The sequence below is a fragment of the Dendrobates tinctorius genome, unplaced genomic scaffold (genome assembly GCF_039654945.1).
Source record: "Dendrobates tinctorius isolate UK_male_01 unplaced genomic scaffold, ASM3965494v1 ptg000572l, whole genome shotgun sequence".
NCBI lineage: Eukaryota > Metazoa > Chordata > Amphibia > Anura > Dendrobatidae > Dendrobates > Dendrobates tinctorius.
Genome location: NW_027362230.1, coordinates 1,016,646 through 1,040,020, shown reverse-complemented (window position 1 = coordinate 1,040,020; position 23,375 = coordinate 1,016,646). Strand labels below are relative to the sequence as shown.

Sequence of the window (23,375 nt, the reverse complement as noted above, 5' to 3'; positions counted from 1 at the left end):
TACCTTGTTGAAATCAGAATTTGCTTGGCAATGTCTGATTCCTATTTTTTAGGAGAGGATTTACAAATGTAGTATCGACAAACCCTTAGTTCTGTGATTTTTTTTTTTTTGATTTTTTTTTTTGATTTTTTTTTTTTCATGGATGACTTCATGGCCGTAGTTCCTTTTGTGTATGTATTTTTTGGTGGAAGAAACCCAACATTTTGCTTCTAACATGTATTTTCTTGATGCGTAAACCGCTTCCATGTTTTCTAAACAATTTTTTTTTTTTCTTTTTTAATTTTAATTTCTATATTTATTTTGCTTTTCAGACTTGAGAAAATCCACTAAAAAGCGCAGTGAGTCGCCGCCTGCTGAGCTCCCCAGCCTGCGGCGGAGCACAAGACAAAAGACCACGGGCTCCTGTGCTAGCACCAGGTATGTGAGACTGAACTTGAGTTTTAGGATTACATGTGTAATAAAAAGCATCTGAAGTTGATGACTTCATATTAACTGCCTCAGGACTTGACCATAGGGTATAAATGTATGGATGGTCTACACTTTACTCTACCCTGACATTCTAAAATGTCACTTCAGTGTAAGCGGCCTGCAGGACAACTCTTAGAGGGAACCTTTAATTTTGACCGTGCTGTCACATCACATCCTGGCCGCGCGGCCAGAGATCCCGCCCCGCAGTCGCTTATGATTTATTCAGACTGCGGGGCTGGGAATCTTGGGCATGCGCAGTCGTTCTCTGCGACTCTCATGCCCAAGATTCCCAGCCCCGCAGTGTGAATAAATCATAAGCGACTGCGGGGCGCGATCTCTGGCCGCGCGTCCACACTGGCGCGATAGCCAGGCCAGGGCGTCATGTGACAGCACGGGCAGCGCTAACTGCGCATGCCCAAGAAAATATAGTACAGCACAGGTGTCAGGATTTCAAAAGAACGCTGAGGCGGCAGAGCAAAGACTCCAGGAAGAAATGAGTGATGGATGTGAGGCATCTGTCAGAGGGGGAATGACCTGCCACCTGGTCAAAATTCAATATTTTTGACCAATTTTAAAAACGATTATTTCTGCGGTGGAAGGGACGCTAAGTAAAAGAGCCACCTTGACAGAATGCATTAGTGCTGCACAAGGTGGCTTTTACTTAAAAACGCCTGGGGGGGTGACAGGTTCCTAATAATAATGATAATAATAATAATTTTATTAATAAAAGATAATAATTTTAATAATAAAAATAATAATTAAAGGGGTTGTCCGGGCTTTTCACATAATCTCAGTGCATATCTGGGCTGCAGAATGCTGACAATAAGTAATTTCCCTTCTGTGGCCAGTTTGCAGGGATTGCTAGATGTGATCTCTTGCTTGTAAGGAAAACGTCCGGGGGGGTGGGGTGTTCTGGCATTGAAATGAGAACTGGTCGTTTCCTCCTACTCTACGAAAAACATGCCCTCTATAGCAACAACCCCACCCTCCATAGCTACAGGCCCTCCCTGACCACATGAACAAGCCTATCCCTCCTCACACAGTAACAAATCCTCCCCCTCTAGCAGCCTCGGTGCAGAGAGCAGCTGCTCCTCCCCCAGACACACGCTGAACAGTTATCTATGGAAAGTGAAACTATTGAGGAGGAGACGACCAGTTCTCATTTCAATGCCAGAAAACAACCCCCCCCCCCCCCCCCTGGACGTTTTCTTACAAGCAAGAGATGATATCTAGCAAACCCTGCAAACTGGCCACAGAAGATAAATTACTTATTGTCAGCACTCTGCAGCCCAGATATGCACTGAGATTGTAAAAAGCCCGGACAACCCCTTTAATAATAATAATATTCCTACTATGTATTGGGTTAGAATACCCCTTTATTGTCACATTTTCTGCCAGGCATCGCGGTGGCTACATCGCTGGAGCAGCAATGGTATATGGGTATACACTTTTTTTTTTTTTTTTTTTTCCCCAATAAGTGGGGCTAATTAATCAGTGGTTTTCAAGTAATGGCCAACCTTTTAAGTTCATATAAAGTTTTGCACCAGTTTACCTTGTCCCTTTTTATTAGGGTGTGTGCACATGTTGCGGATTCTGCTGCGGATCCACAGCGGTTTTGGTCTTGCGGATCCGCAGCAGTTTCTGCTGCGGTGTACAGTACCAATATATAAGTCAATGCAAAGTGAAAACCGCAGTGTCCACGGTGCGGAATTTTCCGTGCGGATTTGCTGCGGTTTTAAATCCGCAGCATGTCACTTTTGTGTGAATTCCGCAGCGGTTTGGCACCTTATCCATGACAGGTGTCAAACCGCAGGAAAATCTGCAGATAAACCGCAGGTCTTTTGACCTGTGGATTTACCTGCAAATTTAGACAAATCCGTGTGGAAAATTCCGCAACAGAATCCTCAACGTGTACACACACCCTTATCGGTATGGATTTTTTTAATGCAGACTTTTTCTTTCTCTCAATGTCAGTCGGCGAGGCTCTGGCCTGGGCAAGCGAGCAGCAGCTGAAGCTCGCCGACAGGAGAAGATGGCAGATCCTGATAATCAGGAGGGAGCCAATTCTTCAGCTGCGCGCACAGATGATACTGCCCAGGGAGCAGCAGGTAATGTCGTGTTCACATAGTATTTATTAATGATTGTAGTAAAGAATCACATACAGTATGGGCACATAACGCTCTAGTTCTTTCCTTAATCTCATTAGTCACCATAATCTGTAAGGAAACTCCAAACGCTTATGATGTTACTGTACAATCCTACCTCCACAGCAAATGAATAAAATCTCAGGCCATCAGATTATAATTTAGGCACACTACCTTTTTTTAAAAAAATATTTTTGTATTGGAATAGTTTGTGGATTAAGTGAACCTGCCGCATCTGAAATCTGCAAACAGACAAGACAACTGCTATTACAAGAGAATAAAATTTAATTTGCCCTTTTGGATTATTTTTAAAAATAAAAAGCCTTGTATTTAAAAAAAAAAAAAAAAAAATCACAATACAACTAATCCTTCATAGATATTCTACCAAAGTAAAACCTTTTTGTAAATGTATTCCTGGTGTATGCGGCTATCTGCCCCCTGCCGTTGCCTGCACAGTATAAGCGTGAGCTTTCTGATCAGCCGCCTTCAGTGTTCAGTATTAAATTTGTTTGACACAAGAACGGGACACAGTGCCAGGTGTGAGGTTAGGGAAAGAGCGGCCTCATCACTGCAGGCCGGGAGTACATTACCGGCAAGGGCATTGTCATATACTGAATATTGTCAGCTCGCTCTTTGTTTCCTGCATCTTCTACATACCAATTATGATTATGAAGGACATACTACATAAGCTTTTAATTATATGGTAATAGCATGAACTTACAACTTTAACAGGAACAACTGGCGAAAGATCTTCATCTCTTCTCTCCCCTCCAGCCTCTAGCTCTGTAGCTGGTGCTGTGGGGATGACGACATCTGGAGAAAGTGAGAGCGATGACTCTGAAATGGGGAGATTACAAGGTAACGACGGGCATACCCTGCACTCATTGCAATCTACATCAAATTGGTTATTTCATATTATGTGACTTCCATATTGCTTGGTAAACTGCAAAGTTGCTCATTTTTAACTTTCTCTAAAAGTGTGGATTTTTTTTTCCTCTACAATGTCCAGTCTAAGCTCGAAGCATGGGCTTGCAAACTTCGCTATACAGCTTGCGAGTGCTGCTCTGAAGCTGTTCAGATCATTGGATCTGGCTAGTTTGTGTCTTCGTGCTTCTCCTATTCTGTAGAGGCAAAGTTGTCTGCAAGCAGTCTAGGAAGAGCCCACAGTTCAGACCTGCAGCCAATAATGTTGCCAATCTGAACTGTCAATCAGCCGTGCACCGCCCTTCCAGGAAGGCGCTCCTGAAGAAAGCAATGTGAGACAAACCCTCGCCATGCAATGAGGCTAATCTGCGTTTGTCAACTGACGCTGTTTTTTTGTCTCAAGAAATGAAATCCACATATACAAAATTCTTTTGAGTCATATTTATAGACTTTACATTTTGAAAAGTCCTGTTGACCTGCTGATTTGCCGACAGTCCTTTTTTGTATTTGCGTGTCTTAAGGGCTCATTCAGACCACCGTGTATCTGTCCGATCACACACCGCAATGCACGGACTGGCTGCAGGTCTTCTGACCGGAGCTTGACAGCTTCATATATTTGAGGCCGTCACGCTCTGATTGGGAGAGTCGTGGCCAGTCTATTCGTTGCGGCCCATGCACGGATGTCTGAGCCCTTAGAGTTTAGAAATCTGCAAATAAGTTAGCGGTCTCGTATAAGTGCATGAGCATTCTGAGGAGGCAATGCACTTGTATTTATTTCTGATTGAGGTCTTTTGCTTTCTTTAAGGCAGACACCACGCATCCATGTTTCATGGTCTGCAGTCTCTGTCAGGCAGGGTAAGGAGTCCCACAGCTAACTGCCTCATATACACCTGTGAGGCTGTTGGTACGGATAACGAGACCCTTGCCTGGTATGGGAGCTGTGGTCTGTATGTGTACCGTGAAGTAAGCCTTAATCTGTCCTGTATAGCAACATCCCCATTAACCATTTTAGTTCAGATTATTCTTTCAAAAACTATGTAATTAAAAATTATCCTTGTTTTGATGTAGAAGCTGAATAGAAAATTAGTGGCCAGTGTATGTCTGTAATGATGGGGGGATGCCTCTTCTTTTTTTTTTTTTTTTTTAACACTGGTAACCCACATCATTCTTTAGTGGTAAAGAGTCGCAAACCTAAAGAAGTGTGACTGTTGACATATTTCATGAGCCTAATTAAAGTTTTTAATCTTGTGTCAAATACCCAGCTCTCCTAGAAGCTCGAGGCCTTCCTCCTCATCTGTTTGGACCACTTGGGCCTCGTATGTCCCAACTCTTCCATCGGACAATTGGGAGTGGAGCAAGTAAGTAAAAACTGATAATGGACCGCTTCATGGTCAAGCTCTGTCCTAGCAACAGAATCAGAGCCAGACTATGCAAGTTTAATGTGAACTGCAAGCACTGTTCAGCTTGGTTCACACATCCATGTGTCACAGTCCAGGCACGTACTTAAAAACTGGTCTTCTGACCCAAACGCAACAGACTTGTTTGCCTATAAGGCTGGGAACAGACTAGCGAGAAACTCGCACCTCAATACCCGGCACTCGGGACCGGACTGTGTGGCTACATGTATTTATATGCAGCCGCACTGTCCGGTCCTGAGTGCCAGGTATTGAGGTGCGAGACTCGTGCAAGTTTCTCACAAGTCTGATCTCAGCCGAAGGCTGAGCTTTGGATAAAAGACCCACATCTGGTCCTTTATCGTCTGTATCCTGACTGATACCCAGATGTTTGACACTGATGTTAAAGTAGCAGCCATGGCCAGCATTGAAAGTATTCTTTGTGTTATCATAAAGATAAAAATAGACTGGTTGGCGATTCATCAAGGCGTTTACTCCATAAAACTGTTGGAAAATGCTTTCTATAGTCTCAAAAGTGTTCTGTTTTTTTGCAATATAATGCTAGTTTGTAGCAGCGCTCTCAAAATTTGAGGAGAGGAGTCGTGGATACACCTGCCGGTCAAATTCAACAAAAGTCTAGGAGTTTTGTTTGTTTTTTTTATTCAGGAAATGTTACTCTAGTCCTAAACGTGAACTAGCATTTCTGGTGAGGTGCATGCATCTTCGAAGCTGCACCAAATTCATTAAATAGCTCTCACCTCTTAATGAATCGGCGTCACTGGGTTGCTTTAGGCAGTCATGCTTGTTTCTCTGTATCCATGAGATATAACCATTGCTGTCCATGGACAATGAAGGTATTGTACTGGGGTACACCTGCAGCGTGTAGCAATGTGGAGGTGCATCTATGAGCTGAGCGTTGCAGCTCATGCACAAGTCAACTTTGGATCTTTTTTTTTCTTTTTTTAAATATATAAATCTACACAATGTGATATTTAGTGGCTGGCCACACCAGTCAATGTATGTGATTTCTTACTTTGGGAGTTAGAGTACAAGGCATGATGCAACTCCACTCTTTTCAGGCTCCAAGGCCCAACAGTTGCTGCAGGGCCTTCAGGCAACAGACGAGAGTCAGCAACTTCAAGCTGTCATAGAGATGTGCCAACTGCTGGTGATGGGAAATGAAGAAACCCTCGGAGGATTCCCTGTGAAGAATGTAGTGCCTGCACTGGTAAGGAGGCCCAAATAATCCCATATAGATTCTGGGGGCATTATCAGGTTTTACACCTAAAATAACGCTACACTTAAATACAATTTTAAATGACTTGATTATTTTTTAACTTTGCTTTCTGTGATGTCTTTTCAGATAACTTTGCTGCAGATGGAGCACAACTTTGACATTGTAAGTGCTATCGTTTCCAACCTTGATACAACTTACAGCTTGACGCTGTCTCCTATTACCTTGTCTTTGTTGATTAGGTTCATTTCTGTCAGCACATCGTGAGTTCTAAATTAGTGATCTTGGGTTACTGAATTTTCAGATGTAGTAAATGTGAAGTATTTGCAATATGAGGACTAAACGTTGCTGCATGAAAATATTAGATTATCACATTATGCAGAGGATGGCAGTGTCTGTATGATAAATTACAGAAGGTGTTTCATGTATCAACCTCGCATTGTATTCACTGTATTTTTGTAGATGAACCATGCTTGCCGAGCCTTAACCTACATGATGGAAGCACTTCCACGTTCCTCAGCTGTAGTTGTTGATGCTATCCCTGTGTTTTTAGAAAAGGTAAGAATTGTCTTTTCATTTGCAATGGATGTGCATGTTTAAAGACACACACGGTGGAATAAGTCTTCCTTTTATTTATTTTTTCTTGCCTTTCAGTTGCAAGTGATTCAGTGCATTGATGTAGCAGAACAGGCTCTCACTGCTCTTGAAATGTTATCTCGCAGGCACAGTAAAGCCATCCTACAGGCTGTGAGTATGACTACAGAGGCTGCACCACGGTTCAGCTATGCATCTTTCAGTTCTATTTCAGTTTATAAGTGGTTACTGATCACTGAACGCTTATTTCACAGGGAGGACTTGCCGACTGCCTCTTATATCTAGAGTTCTTCAGCATCAATGCTCAGAGGAACGCTTTAGCCATAGCAGCCAACTGCTGCCAGAGCATCAGCCAAGAGGAGTTTCACTTTGTCGCAGATTCTCTGCCATTGCTGACTCAGAGATTAACACATCAGGTGAGAATTTCTATAGTAGTTTTTATAGCATTATCATTTACTTTTTATCCCTTAACTTTTTCTCTTTTTTCACATAAATGATTTATAAACTTGTGTGAATATTGAAACCTGCCAATTGCGTATTGTTCAGGCCTCCAAAATTATTCTAAGTAGTAGAAAATTCTCATTTACAACAATATGAAAAAAAAAAAAAAAAAAAAAAAAAGCATTTGGGGCATTATAAACAGTAAAATACTTAACGTCTGTAAAGTAATTTAATGCCAGAAATATTTGTTTACGCTTTTTTCCCTTTTTAATAGACTGTATAGACCAAATGCAGCAATTTTTCAATATTATTAAAGCAACATTCCAGTGCTGAAAAAACAAAAGTTCCAGCTCCTACTCTCATACTTACCAGCTGGAGTCTTCACTTTTACAGCGCCGCTCTGGTCCCACGCCTCCATCTTGTGACTGCAACTTCTTATTTGCCGAAAGTGAAAAGTAGTGGTCACAAGCTCTGTGTAAGTCTGTGAGAACCAGAACTAGGCTCTCATAGACTTTCATTGAGTTGTGACCTCTCTCCAGCAAACACTGGAGTGATCTGGCAGATCACAAACTGCAGGAGACTGATGGGAGCAGCAGCGATGCGTGAAGACTGTCTTCCAGCCAGTCAGTAGTTGCAGTCACAAGATGGAGCCGTATAAGTGAAGACGCCGGCAGGTATGTATGAGAGTAGGGGGAAGGGATCTTAGATTTGAAGCATTACTCCTGTATTAGGGGGAAAGGCACTGGAGTGGCGCCTTAAAGCGAGCCCTCGTGTCTTTTACTTGGGCTCTGCTGCAACAAGGCAGTTTAGGTGCAGACTTCCCATACATTTTTATAATATGTAACCACAAAAGAAAACTCGGACGGCACCGCTGTTACCGTGAATGTGCTGGTGATGTACAGCAGGCAGAAGATCAACAACCAAGGATCCCGGGTGCTTGACCTCGAAGTAATCATTACTTGAAATCCATGTAGAAAAACGGTCGCACTCTACGGGATAAATTTTCAAAATTTATTGACACATGAATTACATGTCAGGTCGGGAGGGTAACAGAGTGCAAAAACACTTGCACTCTGTAGGTTACCCTCCCAACCTGACATGTAATTCATGTGTCAATAAATTTTGAAAATTTATCCCGTAGAGTGCGACAGTTTTTCTACATGGATTTCAAATACATTTTTATAAGCTTCTGCTGTCTAGGACACCTGTTTAAGTTCATAACAGACATGCGTACATATGTGAGATGATGCATTAATAATATTTTTTTTCTTTGTTTAGGATAAGAAATCTGTTGAAAGCACTTGCCTCTGTTTTGCACGTCTGGTAGATAATTTCCAGCATGAAGAGGTAAGTTTTGCGTGGAGCTCGTCCTGTAGGGTTTTTCTTTCTGGGAGCAGTCTTTATAATCAAAATGGATTGATACTGTATAGGCAACAAGGTTGAAAAAAGACACGTTCATGTGTTGTCTTTTGTTGTGAGTAGACTAAAGCAAAATTTATTTTTTCTTGATTGTTCTTTTGTTATATTAGGTGTGACAAGATGTCTGGATTTATTTTCTTTTATTCTTAGAATGTCATTGGGATTGCTTACTACTGCTCTGTTCTTTGGTTGAATTTTACTGCTGGTCCCTTTTTTTGTGATTTCTAAAAAGATAAACTTGCAATAAAAGTACCACGATTACATTGGGTTTTTGTATTTGCGTTGTGTTCTAAGCGGGTTTTATTTTTCCTTCTCTCATACAGAACCTTCTCCAGCAAGTGGCTTCCAAAGACTTGCTCACCAACATTCAGCAACTTTTGGTAGTGACACCACCAATCTTGAGCTCGGGCATGTTCATCATGGTCGTCAGGATGTTCTCCTTGATGTGCTCGAACTGCCCCACGCTGGCCGTGCAGCTTATGAAACAAAGTATGTACTTGGCTCGCTTGTTCGCGAGTCTTTATTTGAAAAGAGACTTGTTTTGTTAAAAATATCTGATATGCTGGCAGGATGTTATAGAGCAGGAGGAAATGATCAGATTGATTAGACCTTCTTTTAGGAAAGGGGCAGCATACTTTGGATTTTATTTCTTGAAAACCCTGGTGTTTGTACATGTTCCTATGCAGTGACGGACATGCACAAGTAGCTGTCAATCAATGGACTCCATACAAACACCAAGGATTTCAATGAATAAAATACTAGTTATACTGAATCTTTTCCCACAAACCTTTACATCATTCTGCTCATCTTCTCTTCACCACGCTGTTCACACATTGGACTGAATGCACAGCATGCCCTGTTCACTTTAATCGAGTATTCCCATCTCCAAGATCCTATCCCAGTATGTAGTAGGTATAATAATAATATCATCAAATGCCTCCAATTGGATATGTAGTATTGTTTTTCTGATTCACTATGTCTTTCCTCGTGCAGGCATTGCAGGACCTTAGGTGTGCATGGTTATGACCACTAGCAACTAGCTGTCACTTCATCAGTGGCTGTAACCATGGAATACCTAAGGTCCTGCAATTCTTGCACATGAGGTAAGAGACACAGCGAATCAGAAAATTGTACCACATTTCTAATTGAAGGTATTTGCTAATATTATTACACCTACTACATATTTGTGCAAGGATCTTGGAGATGGGAATACCCCTCTAAGCCACAGCCAGAAGTGAATCCAGCATAAAGGAGAATTTTCAGCGCTTCCTTTATTTCCCAGTTCTCTTGAATCCACTCCTTGCACTTGAATGTACGAAGCGGTCACTATGTATGATGTCAGGATACGCAGTAAACAATGTATTTTTCTGTGCACACCTTTCTTGCCAATATAAATTCCTATTTTGTTTATTTCAGACATCGCAGAAACTCTTCACTTCCTTTTGTGTGGGGCCTCAAATGGTAGTTGCCTGGAGCAAATTGACCTGGTCCCTAGAAGTCCTCAAGAATTGTATGAACTGACTTCTCTCATATGGTATGTAATAACTTTTTCTTCAACCTTGCTGATATTTACTGTTCAAACCCAGATCAATGCGTTCTTATGGCTCCTTCTGTATGAATAACCGTTTGTTTTATGGAGGCAGAAATAACTTGCATAACTACTTACTTGCTGCAGTGAACTGATGCCATGCTTACCAAAAGAAGGAATATTTGCTGTTGATACAATGTTAAAGAAAGGAAATGCCCAAAACACTGACGGGGCCATTTGGCAGTGGAGGGACGATCGTGGGCTCTGGCACCCATACAGCCGTATTGACAGTCGAATCATAGAGGTAACTGTTGTTTTGTCATGGAGTCTATAATATTGAGGGCCATGCATGTTTTACCCATAAACATTTATATTCATGTCCTTGTATGTGTTTTTTTATAAAAAAATAATTTTGCTAGCAGGGTCTTGCCTGACCATTGTCGCCTCTTACAATACCCATCCTTCTCTGCCTTTTATCTTTGTCATGACTTGCCCTTTATGGATTGTGGCATGATCATTTCTAGAAAGGGACTATGGCATGTTTGGCTGCCAATAAAAATGGAATATTGTGGCTCGTAGTAAAAGATTGGGCCTCACACAGTTTGGTGCCACTTTTTACATTGTATTCCAGAACTTCTGAAGTACTTGCCCAAAGCCGGTCTGAGCGTGAATGTATTGTGTCTTGCATGAATGTCTGTAAATTAGGATGGTGTTTTGAAAGATAAGCATATTTTCATAATCTTCACCAATTCTTAATCTATAATACAATGTGTAGAGTAGCTACTTCTATGGTGTGGATGGAAGCGGTCAGGACTATTTCACAACATGCACTAAGTGGTATGAATATAAGTAACTATCTAATGATAATCTGATGTGAGATTGCTGGGAAATCAAGCTTGTTAAAGTACTGTTTTGTTTTTTGTTTTTTTCTGTAAGACGTACTTTTTATTAAGTGTGGTAGATCGACTCACTTTTGGCACACAGGTGCACTGCAGCTTTAAGAACTTCCTTTGATTTATTATAGGCAGCATTAACCAAGGTGTAGTAAAGCAAATACAGCCCTCTGGGCTAAAACAGGAAAACAGAACAAAATGGTGACCGGAAACAGTCCTTCTGAGAGCGGGGTTCCTCCTGTTCACTGCTAGCAGAACACACACTGTTCAGGTTTTGGCATACAACACAGGCACGAACACTTTCTTGGAGTCCTTCCTCTCCAGGCACACTGAACACTGCGGCCTTTGGAAGGCAGCTACGTAAGCCCCAGACCATTTGACGCCTTCATCATGTGACTGATCACATGACTGTGACACTACACAGGTCCCGTCAGGACACAGTGGTGCTGGCTCTGCAGGTGGAGATAAGGTGGACATTTTTCAACCCACTCTATAGATGTCCACATAAAAACAGCCTATGTATTCAACTTTAACTTAACCCTCACAACACATAGTGTGCTTGAGGAAAATAGCTTTATATCACTGACTCCATTAAGCGCAGTGACACATCTCCCTTCTATTACTTTACCAGTGACTTTGCCTCATAAAGAACAGTTTTGCTAATGATTGTGTGCATCTTATAGTCCGCAGGCAGTTTTTGTGATGGAGAACAGACACTGCATTCTTCCCTATCAGAGAGAACTGCGCTCTCCTCCTGCCCCACATTGATCCATGTGATCGGTACTGAGCAGGAGAGGAAGCTTACCGGGACCTGCATGAGCAGAACAGCTAAAGGACTTTCCATCCGACCAGCTCCAGGACCTTTCAGGTCATGTAATTGTCACATGCCCAGAAGGAGCTGTAAGGTGTGTGTGTGTGTGTGTGTGTGTGTGTGTAAATTGAATGCATGCAATCCGCTAAAAAATTGGATTGCACTTAGACCATATTATTCAATGAGGTCGTGCAGATCTGTGTTTTTCCCTTCACCCATGACAGCACATTGAGAGAGGGATCCGCCCCGCCAGGACAGGAACCTACTGAGATATAAGGGGTGGCACCTCTCCCCCGCTTCTGTTGGGTTCCTGTCCTGCAAAGGAATTCCACTGTTGGCGGTGCCTATCATGGGCGAAGAAAAAAAAAAAAAAAAAGGTCCCAGGCCCGTCACGGCGCGGGAAGAACAGGGGTCTTACCTGTAGCGCCGGCCGTCGGGTCCAGGATGCACAGTCCCCGGTGACCCCTCGGGCTCTGGGTTTGTGTGGGCGCTGGTGGCGGCTCCTGGATGCACCACTGCGCCGCCCTCCCCTCGCGCGGTCCCGCGATCTCGCTCCCCCAGAGCACCTATTAGGGGAGCCGCGGGCATCTTCCGGCCGCTGACGTCAGCGGCGCAGAGGATCATGGGAGCGCCGATTGACGTCAGCAAAGGCGACTGTGTCATGGCGCCGGGTGTGACGCCGGCCGGCTTTCTGAAGCGGTTGGCCGGCGGTCGCAGGGGGGAGGGGAGGAGACACACACCAGGATGGAGGCGCATTATTTAAGCAAGGAAGAGCGGCATGGCAGGCGGTTCAGAATGGAGTCAGAACAAGAGCGATCGCTGTCTCTTGCCTCCCTCACAGCCCTTCGGCCGCAAACATGGAAGCCGTTCAAGCAGTAGTTGCCCCAGCCGTAGGTCGGGGAAGTCCTCAAGATCCAGAGAGCACAGGTCACGTGCTCCGACGCGGCCTCCGAGTCCGGTACCCTTGATTACGGGTGGTGAGTGATCTTCGTGAATGCTAGCAATATGTTAAAAGGGGTTCCCTGTTGTATGTTTAACCCTGTAGGAAAAACCTAAAAAAGCGGGAAGTAAGAAGAATAATAGGGACTGTGCCATATGTAAAAACCCCTTAGCAAGAGACTGGCAGAAAGACCTCTGCGCCAGTTGCATTTAGCGAACCATGGCAGAAGAAGCGCCTAGTTTCGCAGCTAATCTTATATCGGCCCTCAGATCAGAAATGGAGGGTTCAATTAAGACCTTGTTGAAAAAAGGTAGAATCCCCCTAGTTCTCCGTCAAACTCCTCTTCGGCCTTGTCTCAGACCGAACAGCCATCCTCCTCAGATTCCTCAGACAGTGGCACGGGGGGTAAGCCATGTTTCCCGATAGAAGACACGGATGCTTTCCTGAAGGCCATTAGAACAACAATGGGCCTACAGGAAGAAAAAGTGACTAAATCCCTGGAGGACGTCATGTTTGGGGAACTACAAGAGAGGAAAAAACGGACCTTTCCAGTTAATGAAAAGGTCCAAGCACTACTTGAGAGAGAATGGAGGAAACCCGAGAGATCAGGGGCTCTTCCCTCTGCCTCTAAGAGGCGATACCCCTTTGAGCACAAGGATGCAGAAATATGGGACAAAGTCCCAAAGATTGACGCAGCGGTGTCCAGGTCTTCCAAAAACTCGGCCCTGCCCTTGGAATACTCATGGGTTCTTAGGGACCCGCTAGACAAAAAAGCAGATTCCTATTTAAGGCACGCATGGGAAGCAACAGCAAGAGGATTGAAGCCGGCAGTAGCGGGCACCTGCACGGCGCGTTCTCTAATTATTTGTCTGCAGCAGTTAGAAGAGAGACTAGCGTCAAAAGTCCCAAGAGAAAAGATATTGGCAGATGTATCTTCTGCATGGGGCAGCAGCTTTTTTGGCAGACACCTCGGCGGACTCCATGAGGTTGACAGCTAGGGCGGCAGGGCTATCAAATGCCGCCAGACGCGCGTTATGGCTTAAAGGCTGTCCAGGTGACCTGCAGTCTAAGGCTAAACTGTGCTCGCTCTCCTGCAATGGTTGTTTTTTATTCGGGAAAAACTTAGATGATATCCTGGAGAAGGCGAGCGATAGGAAGAAAGGCTTCCCCAGATTCCCGACAGATCAGAGAAGGCCACCCTTTCGGAGAGGAAGATTCAATAGGGGTCGTCCTCCGGCCGATAGAAGATGGGAAGATAAGAGAAAAAGGAGTCGGGATTTATGTTTGGTGGAGGCACCTCCACTTCAAAAAAAAAAATCTCCACAATGACGCCAGCATTCCGGTAGGGAGGAGAATGGCACTCTTTTCTCAGGCCTGGGGGAAGATCTCTTCCAATACCTGGATCCTATGCATCTTAAGAGAGGGCCTGAACATCCCCTTTTTCGCCAGCCAAAAGCCACGTTTGTCATTACCCCCATCAGGAAGGCGATCGAAGAGCAGTTGGCCTTAGAATCTGAGATCCTGAGCCTAGTAGACAAGCAGGTTCTTTCCGAAAGTCCCAAACATACAGGAGGGAAGCGGGTTCTATTCCCCCCCCCCCCCTTTTTTCGATAAAAAAAACCAGATCAATCGTTCAGGACAATCATAAACCTCAGAGGCCTCAATCGGTGGATAAATAATCAGACCTTCAAGATGGAATCGGTGGCTACGGCCATGAAACTGCTACATCAAGATTGTTTTATGGCCGTAGTTGATTTAAAGGATGCATATTATCTCATCCCTAACCAACCAGGTTACCAAAAATACTTGAGTGTCTCTCTATTTTCAAGGCGTGCTCAGACATTTCCAATTCAGGGCTCTTCCATTTGGCATATCTATAGCCCTGAGGGTTTTTACCAAGGTCATAGTGGAGGTAACATCATTCCTTCGAATTCACGATATGGTCATAATACCCTATTTGGACGATTTCCTTATAGTGGGCAGCTCAGAATACCACTGGTATGGCACAGTTGAGCCGGGTGACCCGACGCCTTACAGGAATTAGGATGGATAGTAAATTTCAAAAAATCAAAACTACAGCCCCTAAGAAAACAGACCACCTTGGGATTTATCCTGGATTCAGAACATCAAGCTTGTCTACTACCGGACGCCAAAATAGAGAAGGTACAAAACGTGACTTTGGCTGCCCGAGACCAACCTCACATGACATTAAGAAATGCAATGTCTCTACTAGGTACCCTGACGGCCTGTATTCCGGCGGTCAGGTGGGCTCAATTTCATACCCGACAGCTTCAGGGGGAGATACTGTCAGCACAAAGATCACTGAGAGGGTGTTTAGAAGGAAGACTGGAGCTTTCCTTAAAGGCCAGAGACTCTCTCAACTGGTGGCAGGACAGGACAAACTTGGCTTCAGGAATGCCATGGGACAGACAGACGCAAGGTCCTCGGGGTGGGGGGCACACCTAAGGGGTCACGTAGCCCAGGGTTCCTGGAGGCCTCAAGAAATGGGTGTATCTTCCAACGTGAGAGAACTGTGGACAGTGAACAAAGCCCTAAGTCACTTCATTCCCCTTCTCAGGGGTCGCAATGTCCGGGTCATGTCGGACAACAAAGTAACGGTGGCGTACATCAACCACCAGGGGGGACAAGATCACACTCCCTAATGAAAGCAGCAGGCCACATTTTTTGCAGAGCGTAACACCTACACTCCCTAACAGCCTTGCACATAAAGGGAGCAGAAAACATAGAAGCCGATTTCCTGAGCCACAATACTCTGAGGCAAGGACAATGGGCTCTAAATCGGTCTGTTTTTCAAAAAATAACAGCTTTGGGGAGAACCGGTGATAGACCTCTTTGCCAACAAGAACAACAGGCAAATAGAGAGGTTTTGATCGCTAAACCCAAGGCAGTGGACTCATTACAGATTCCGTGGGACTTCAGGCTAGCCCATGCGTTCCCCCAGTGGCCCTGATCCCAACAGTAGTCAGGAAGATCAGGAACGATCAAGCCAGGGTGATCCTAATAGCCCCATTTTTGCCTAAAAGGCCCTGGTTCGCTCTGCTACAAATGATGTCCCTCTCCGATCCATGGGTTCTGCCAGAAATCCCGGACCTACTAGCTCAAGGTCTAATACTCCACGCTCAGGTCAAAGGATTCCATCTGACGGCGTGGAATTTGAAAGGTCGCTTCTAATGGATAGAGGGTTCTCTCCCGATTTGGTGGCCACCCTGCTAAAGAGAAGGAAACCGGTGACGACCAATATCTACGGCAGAACATGGAATAAATTCCTGCAATTCCTAGGTAAGCCGCTAGAACAAGAACCCCCGATTAGTGCCATCTTGGAGTTTTTACAGTCAGGCTTGAAGCTGGGGTTAGCGGTAAACACTCTTAAAGTTCAGGTGTCTGCACTAGGGGCGCTCTATAACTGCAACTTGGCAGCAAATAGATGGGTAGCCAGATTTATCAAATCCTGCCACAGGTCTAGGCCTATCCCAATACCGAGAATAGCCCCGTGGGATTTAAACCTGGTACTAAAGGCCCTTACAAAAGAACGATATGAGCCTATACAACAACTACCCATAAAATCTTACCCTAAAAACGATCATTTTAGTGGCCCTTACATCGGCCCGTAGATTAAGCGACTTGCAGGCTCTCAGTAAATCCTCCCTATACACAAGTTTTTCAGGATAGGGTGATATTAAGAACAGACCCCGCTTATCTCCCTAAGATGGTATCAGATTTCCATCGAGGTCCGGAAATTATTCTTCCATCCTTTTGCGAGAATCCAAAGAACCCAGGGGAGGAAAAATTCCATAGTTTGGATGTTAAGAGTGCCCTACTAGAATACATATCTGTCACCAGCCAGTGGAGGAGGTCCCAGTCCCTATTCGTAGCCTTCCAGGGTGCCAGAAAAGGCTATGGGGTTTCAAAAGGGACTATTGCCAAATGGATTAGGGAGGCCATTAGTGTAGCCTACTCAGCTAGTGGTGTTCCGATTCCTGACGGCATCAATTCTCATTCCACCAGAGCCGTGGTGACCTCCTGGGCTGAAAAGGCAGAGGTATCGATTGAACAGATTTGTAAGGCCGCTACCTGGGCCTCACCTTCAACCTTTTTTAAGCACTAAAGATTGAATCTATCCTCCTCTGCTGACTTAACCTTTGGTAGAAGGGTGCTGCAAGCGGTGGTCCCTCCCCAAGGTGGTTCGAGTCTCCAAAATTCTCTCAGGTGTGCTGTCATGGGTGAAGGGAAAACCACCATGGTTACTTACTGGTAGCCGGTTTTTCCAGAACCCATGACAGCACCCGTATATTCCCCCCCCCCCCCCCCTTTTTCACCGTATGGGTGTGCACGCAATAGGTTCCTGTCCTGGCGGGGGGCGGATCCCTCTCTCAGGTGTGCTGTCATGGGTTCTGGAAAAACCGGCTACCGGTAAGTAACCATGGTGGTTTTTCTCAGCTGTATTCGGCATGCTACCACTACACTCCGAAAAGCTGATAGTGCGAGAAAAAAATAGGATTATCAGAGTGGCATCTGATTATTACGGATACATTACAAATCTGTAACGTAGGAATCTGTAAATGTTCCTATAAAAGATTAATAGCTGCTGAGTTAAAAAAAAAACAGATTGTATACGGGCAGCACACGGATGATGAGAGAATATCCTCCCACTCTCCTGAATGAGAATAGGACTGATTGTTCAGATTATGGGTTGAATAATGATCCAGATGTCGAATGAATACCCCACATACCTTATGGCAATCTTTATGAATGTTGTTTTATTTGTTTCCAATAATTGTAGCGCATTCCGTGTATTTGGTCTGTTATCTTTTATGTGATTTAAGTAAAGAAATTAAAAAAAAAAAAAACAATTTAGTTTTCTTTAAACACGCTAGTGTGAGCGGACTTTTAATGTGCATGTAGAAGAGCTGTGTGTGTTATTTTATTATTGCGCCGTTTATTCCATGGTGCTTCACATGTGAAAAGGGGTGTACATAATAAACAAGTAAAATCTTAAACACTATAAGTCACCGACTGGTACAAGAGGAGAGCGACCCTGCCCATGAAGGCTCACAATCTACAAGGGATGGGTGAGGATACAGTTGGTGAGGGTAGAGCTGGTTGTTGAGCGGTATGGCGGAACGAGGGTTACTGCAGGTCGTAGGCTTGTCAGAAGAGGTAAGTTTTCAGGTTCCTTTTTGAAGGTTTCCATGGTAAGCGAGAGTGTAATATGTTGGGGTATAGAGTTTCTCGCATCACACACTCAAGTGTGACCCTGGCCTAAGGGGGATGCACGGGAGACATCTTGAATGCGATTGTAGGAAGAGGAGATCTTCTGAAGATCGGAGGTTGCATGTAAGTAAGTACCAGGAGACGAGGTCACAGATATATGAAAGAGACAGGTTATGGATGGCTTTGTATGCCATGGTTAGAGTTTTGAACTGGAGTCTCTGGGCAATGGTGAGCCAGTGAAGGGACTGACGGAGAGGAGAGGCTGGGAATAGCGGGGGGACAGGTAGATTAGTCGGTCAGTAGAGTTTAGAATAGATTGGAGTGGTGCTAGAGGGGAGGCCACACAGCAGGAGGTTTCAGTAGTCTAGGCGGAAGATGAGGGCGTGCACTTTGGTTTTCTCCTTCGCCTCATTGGGGGACACAGGTACTGTGGGTGTATGCTTCTGCCGCCTGGAGGCTGACACTAAGTGAAAAAAAGATGTTGGCTCCTCCGCCGCCGTATGCAACCTCACCCCGGTTGCGGGCGGGATCAGTGTATGCTTAGTGTCCATTGGAGGCACACGTCTGGTCTTTTTTCCAGACTGTCATTTTTTCCATGAAGATAAGACAGCGGCAACGGATCCTATTGAAAGGGTCTGATTTCCCCAAGCCAACAACGGGCAAGCACATGCGAGTGTCGCCTCCATGTATCCTTTCCCGCTACGTGGGACATGTCGGACTGAGCCCTGACCAGGTAGTGAAACCCTAGGTTGTACAGAGGCCTGCGAACAGTCCGTGCGGCCCCCACTGCATCACCAATGCCAGACAGCGGTGATGGAAGGTGGCGGACAGTCCCTCTCCTCATCCCCTGTAAGGGAAGATGGAGCTAGGGTGCCTGCACCGTCCTTAAACTTTTTTTTTTTTCGGCCCCCCCACCCTAACCTGAGGATGGAAGGAGGTGGGCTGGGAGGGCTCCTGGCATTCCCGGGCTCCCTGGCTGCACCACATAGCGTGGCATCCGGCGGTGCAGGCTCCTGGCCCAGTGTCCGGTGGTCCTGCCCCGTGTCCGGGCGCAGGCCAGAAATTTAGTCCCCGGTTGCTCCCGGAGCTAGGCCGCGGACGGAAGTTCCACCCCATGACGTCCCCGGGACGACTCTTCATCCGGAGGCCCACCCACACGCCGGAAAGCGCTGTTTTTTTAAGAAGTAACAGCTGGACGGCGGGTTGGACGTCTGACAGGCCAGGACGGGTGACACAGGACTGGGGTAAGTGCTACCTCTGGAGGAAGGCCATCCTCTGTGTTTTCCAGAGGCTAAGCAGTTTTTTGGACCTTGTCATATCACTTAGCAGCCATCATGTCCAGAAATGCACACACATTCTTATATGTTGCGTGCACCTCCTGTCAGTCCGCCTTCCCACAGGCGCAAACCAAGCAGATTTGTGAAGCCTGCGATTCTGAACGTGCCCAGGAGCACTCCCCTGCGATCGAGGCCAGTATACCGAGCCCCCCGGAATGGGCCCTGTCTGTCGCAGTCCATGGCATCGCTTACGAGAGCAATAGAGTCCCTTCGGGCCCCAGATAGGGGCAGGGATAGCGGCTCGCCTGTTAAAGGGGTTCTCCACCTCACAGGAGCCTCTGGCCTGCAGGGGCCCGCTCAATCCAGGGAGACGCGGGGGAAACTAACCCACACAGCATCTCCCGGTCCATCTGGTGCTTCGGCATCCATAAGTTCGGCCTCTCGCTCACCTTCACCAAGGGTCGTTAACGGGAGCTCAGATTATGACTCGGATGAGCCGCTTGATTAGGGTACTCCAGAATACCAGGAAACAATTCACAGTCTCATTGAGGCCGTCAACCAGACCCTTGGGATCGAACATGATTCCACCTTGGCCTCAGGTCATAAAGTCTCATTTAAGTGAGCAAAGCGGCCGCATAGAGTGTTTAGTTCTCACCCAGAGTTTGAGGACATAGTATAACAACACAGAGAGCGGCCCGACAAATGGTTCTCAGGGCAAAAGGAACTCGAGGTGAGGAATCCGTTCGCCCCTGATCTCCGTAAGAAGTGGGCAGAGTCCCCAACGGTAGATCCACCCGTGTCACGCTTGGCCTCTAGGACCCCGTTATCTATACCGAGTTGGTCCTCTGTCAAGGATCCCACTGACTGTTTCATACAGTTGTGGCCAAAAGTATCTGACACCCCTGCAATTTTGTCAGATAATACTCAGTTTCTTCCTGAAAATTATTGCAATCACAAATTCTTTGGCATTATCTTCATTTAATTTGTCTTAAATGAAAAAACACAAAAGAGAATGAAGCAAAAAGCAAAACATTGATCATTTCGCACAAAACTCCAAAAATGGGCCAGACAAAAGTATTGGCACCCTCAGCCTAATACTTGGTTGCACAACCTTTAGCCAAAATAACTGCGACCAACCGCTTCCGGTAACCATCAATGAGTTTCTTACAATGCTCTGCTGGAATTTTAGACCATTCTTCTTTGGCAAACTGCTCCAGGTCCCTGATATTAGAAGGGTGCCTTCTCCAAACTGCCATTTTTAGATCTCTCCACAGGTGTTGTATGGGATTCAGGTCTGGACTCATTGCTGGCCACCTTAGAAGTCTCCAGTGCTTTCTCAAACCATTTTCTAGTGCTTTTTGAAGTGTGTTTTGGGTCATTGTCCTGCTGGCAGACCCATGACCTCTGAGGGAGACCCAGCTTTCTCACACTGGGCCCTACATTATGCTGCAAAATTTGTTGGTAGTCTTCAGACTTCATAATGCCATGCACACGGTCAAGCAGTCCAGTGCCAGAGGCAGCAAAGCAACCCCAAAACACCAGGGAACCTCCGCCATGTTTGACTGTAGGGACCGTGTTTTTTTCTTTTGAATGCCTTTTTTTTTTTTTTTTTTTTTTTTTCTTTCTCCTGTAAACTCTATGTTGATGCCTTTGCCCAAAAAGCTCTACTTTTGTCTCATCTGACCAGAGAACATTCTTCCAAAACGTTTTCGGCTTTTTCAGGTAAGTTTTGGCAAACTCCAGCCTGGCTTTATGTCTCGGGGTAAGAAGTGGGGTCTTCCCTGGGTCTCCTACCATACAGTCCCTTTTCATTCAGACGCCGACGGATAGTACGGGTTGACACTGTTGTACCCTCGGACTGCAGGGCAGCTTGAACTTGTTTGGATGTTAGTCGAGGTTCTTTATCCAACATCCGCACAATCTTGCGTTAAAATCTCTTGTCAATTTTTCTTTTCCGCCCAAATCTAGGGAGGTTAGCCACAGTGCCATGGGCTTTGAACTTCTTGATGACACTGTGCACGGTAGACACAGGAACATTCAGATCTTTGGAGATGGACTTGTAGCCTTGATTGCTTATGCTTCCTCACAATTTGGTTTCTCAAGTCCTCAGACAGTTCTTTGGTCTTCTTTTCTCCATCCTCAATGTGGTACACACAAGGACACAGGACAGAGGTTGAGTCAACTTTAATCCATGTCAACTGGCTGCAAGTGTGATTTAGTTATTGCCAACACCTGTTAGGTGCCACAGGTAAGTTACAGGTGCTGTTAATTACACATATTAGAGAAGCATCACATGATGTTTCGAACAGTGCCAATACTTTTGTCCACCCTCTTTTTATGTTTTGGTGTGGAATTATATCCAATTTGGCTTTAGGACAATTCTTTTTGTGTTTTTCCATTTAAGACAAATTAAATGAAGATAATAACAAAGAATTTGTGTTAACAATAATTTTCAGGAAGAAACTGAGTATTACCTGTCAAAATTGCAGGGGTGTCAATACTTTTGGCCACAACTGTAGAGAGCCTTGGTCGCTCAGTATTTGAGGCATCAGGTTCAGCACTCTCCCCCTCATTTGCAGCAACCTGGGTAGCAAAGGCCATGATGGCTTGGTCAGAATCATTGAACAGAGCCCTGCAGGGTATGGACCTACCAGCAGAGGTATCAGAGATCGCAAATCAGATCATCTTGGCCGGGGACTACCTAATTAATGCATCTTTGGATGCGGCCAACTGCTTTCGCAGCGAATGCAATCTCCATTAGGAGGGCTTTATGGTTGAGGATATGACGGGCAGACTCAACTTCCAAGAAATCCCTGACTTCCTTGCCTTATCAGAGCGGTCGTCTGTTCGGGGAGAAGTTGGATCAGCTCATCTCTGATTCCACAGGTGGAAAGAGCAGTTTCCTCCCTCAACAAAGGGTTAAGCAACAGTTTCGCCACCAACCTCAGACACGGTTTCGGGCCTTTCACGACCCCGGGTGGGCTGCAGCGACCAATCCCGCCGCTTCAGGTCGTCCCAGCCAGGACAGGGACCGGCAGGTCTCATATAGAGCCAACCCATTAAGGAGAATGTGTACCCACCAGCCCAGATCAAGAGGACCTAGGTCCCAGAGATCTACAGCCAAATGACTCGAGGCAATCTCAAGGCGACTTCAGCAAGGTAGGCGGCCGCCTGCTTTGATTTCGCCACGCTTGGCTCTCCGTCTCACACGACACATGGGTAACGGAGCTGGTGTCCTTGGGGTACAAGATAGAATTCTATCAAATACCCCCAAGACAGTTTTTTTCTTTCCCGTCCTCCCAAAGTAATTGCCCAAGCAAGGACTTTACTCAAGGCCATAAAATTACTCCAGCACAACGGAGTCATTGTTCCCTTTCTGGAGAACGAAAAATATCAGGGGTTCTACTCCAACCTGTTCACGGTGCCCAAAAAGGATGAAGCCATCGGGCCCATTCTGGACCTAAAGCTCCTAAACAAGTTTATCAGGATCAGACCTTTCCGGATGGAGTCTCTCCGTTCAGTCGTATCTGCCATGGGGCGGGGAGCATACTTGGCTTCTATCGACATCCAAGACGCCTACCTACACATCCCCATTTTTCCCCCCGCACCAAAGGTTTCTGCGCTTCGCCATCAACGGTCTACACTTTCAATTTGCAGCACTGCCCTTCGGGTTGGCCACCGCTCCCAGAGTATTCACAAAGGTCATGGCAGTCGTCATGGCCACCCTGCACTCCCGGGACATAGTTGTCTTTCCTTAGACGACCTCTTGGTCAAAGGCCCTTCCTTTCGGGCATGCGAGGAGAGTGTCAGCATCATGCTAGATACTCTTTCCCGCTTAGGATGGCTGGTCAATCTGAAAAAGTCATCCCCTGTGCCAGCTCAGAGGATCTCCTTCTTAGGAATGATTGTCAACACTTCCTTGAGGGTTGGTAATTCTCCCTCAGGACAAGGCCTTAACACTCAGGCAGGGAGTCCGGAAGCTGCTCCAACCGGTCCCTCATACCATCCGCTTCTCCGTGAGGGTCCTAGGAAAGATGGAGGCAATTCCGTTTGCCCAGTTCCATCTTCGCCCCCTG

General features: G+C 45.6%; 1 protein-coding gene across 1 annotated transcript in view; it reads left to right on the top strand.

The window, feature by feature from the left end:
• Positions 1–295: 295 nt before the first annotated feature.
• Positions 296–23,375, top strand: part of TRIP12 (thyroid hormone receptor interactor 12) — a gene marked incomplete at its 5' end in the record, with an annotated part of 95,921 nt that continues 72,841 nt past the window's right edge. The window contains 13 exons of the mRNA XM_073565170.1: positions 296–417; positions 2,443–2,576; positions 3,387–3,470; positions 4,799–4,894; positions 6,010–6,158; positions 6,294–6,329; positions 6,627–6,722; positions 6,819–6,911; positions 7,013–7,174; positions 8,478–8,546; positions 8,942–9,107; positions 10,035–10,152; positions 10,294–10,450. Of these exons, the coding sequence (XP_073421271.1) occupies positions 296–417; positions 2,443–2,576; positions 3,387–3,470; positions 4,799–4,894; positions 6,010–6,158; positions 6,294–6,329; positions 6,627–6,722; positions 6,819–6,911; positions 7,013–7,174; positions 8,478–8,546; positions 8,942–9,107; positions 10,035–10,152; positions 10,294–10,450 (1,482 nt within the window). The remainder of the gene's footprint in view (positions 418–2,442; positions 2,577–3,386; positions 3,471–4,798; positions 4,895–6,009; positions 6,159–6,293; positions 6,330–6,626; positions 6,723–6,818; positions 6,912–7,012; positions 7,175–8,477; positions 8,547–8,941; positions 9,108–10,034; positions 10,153–10,293; positions 10,451–23,375) is intronic.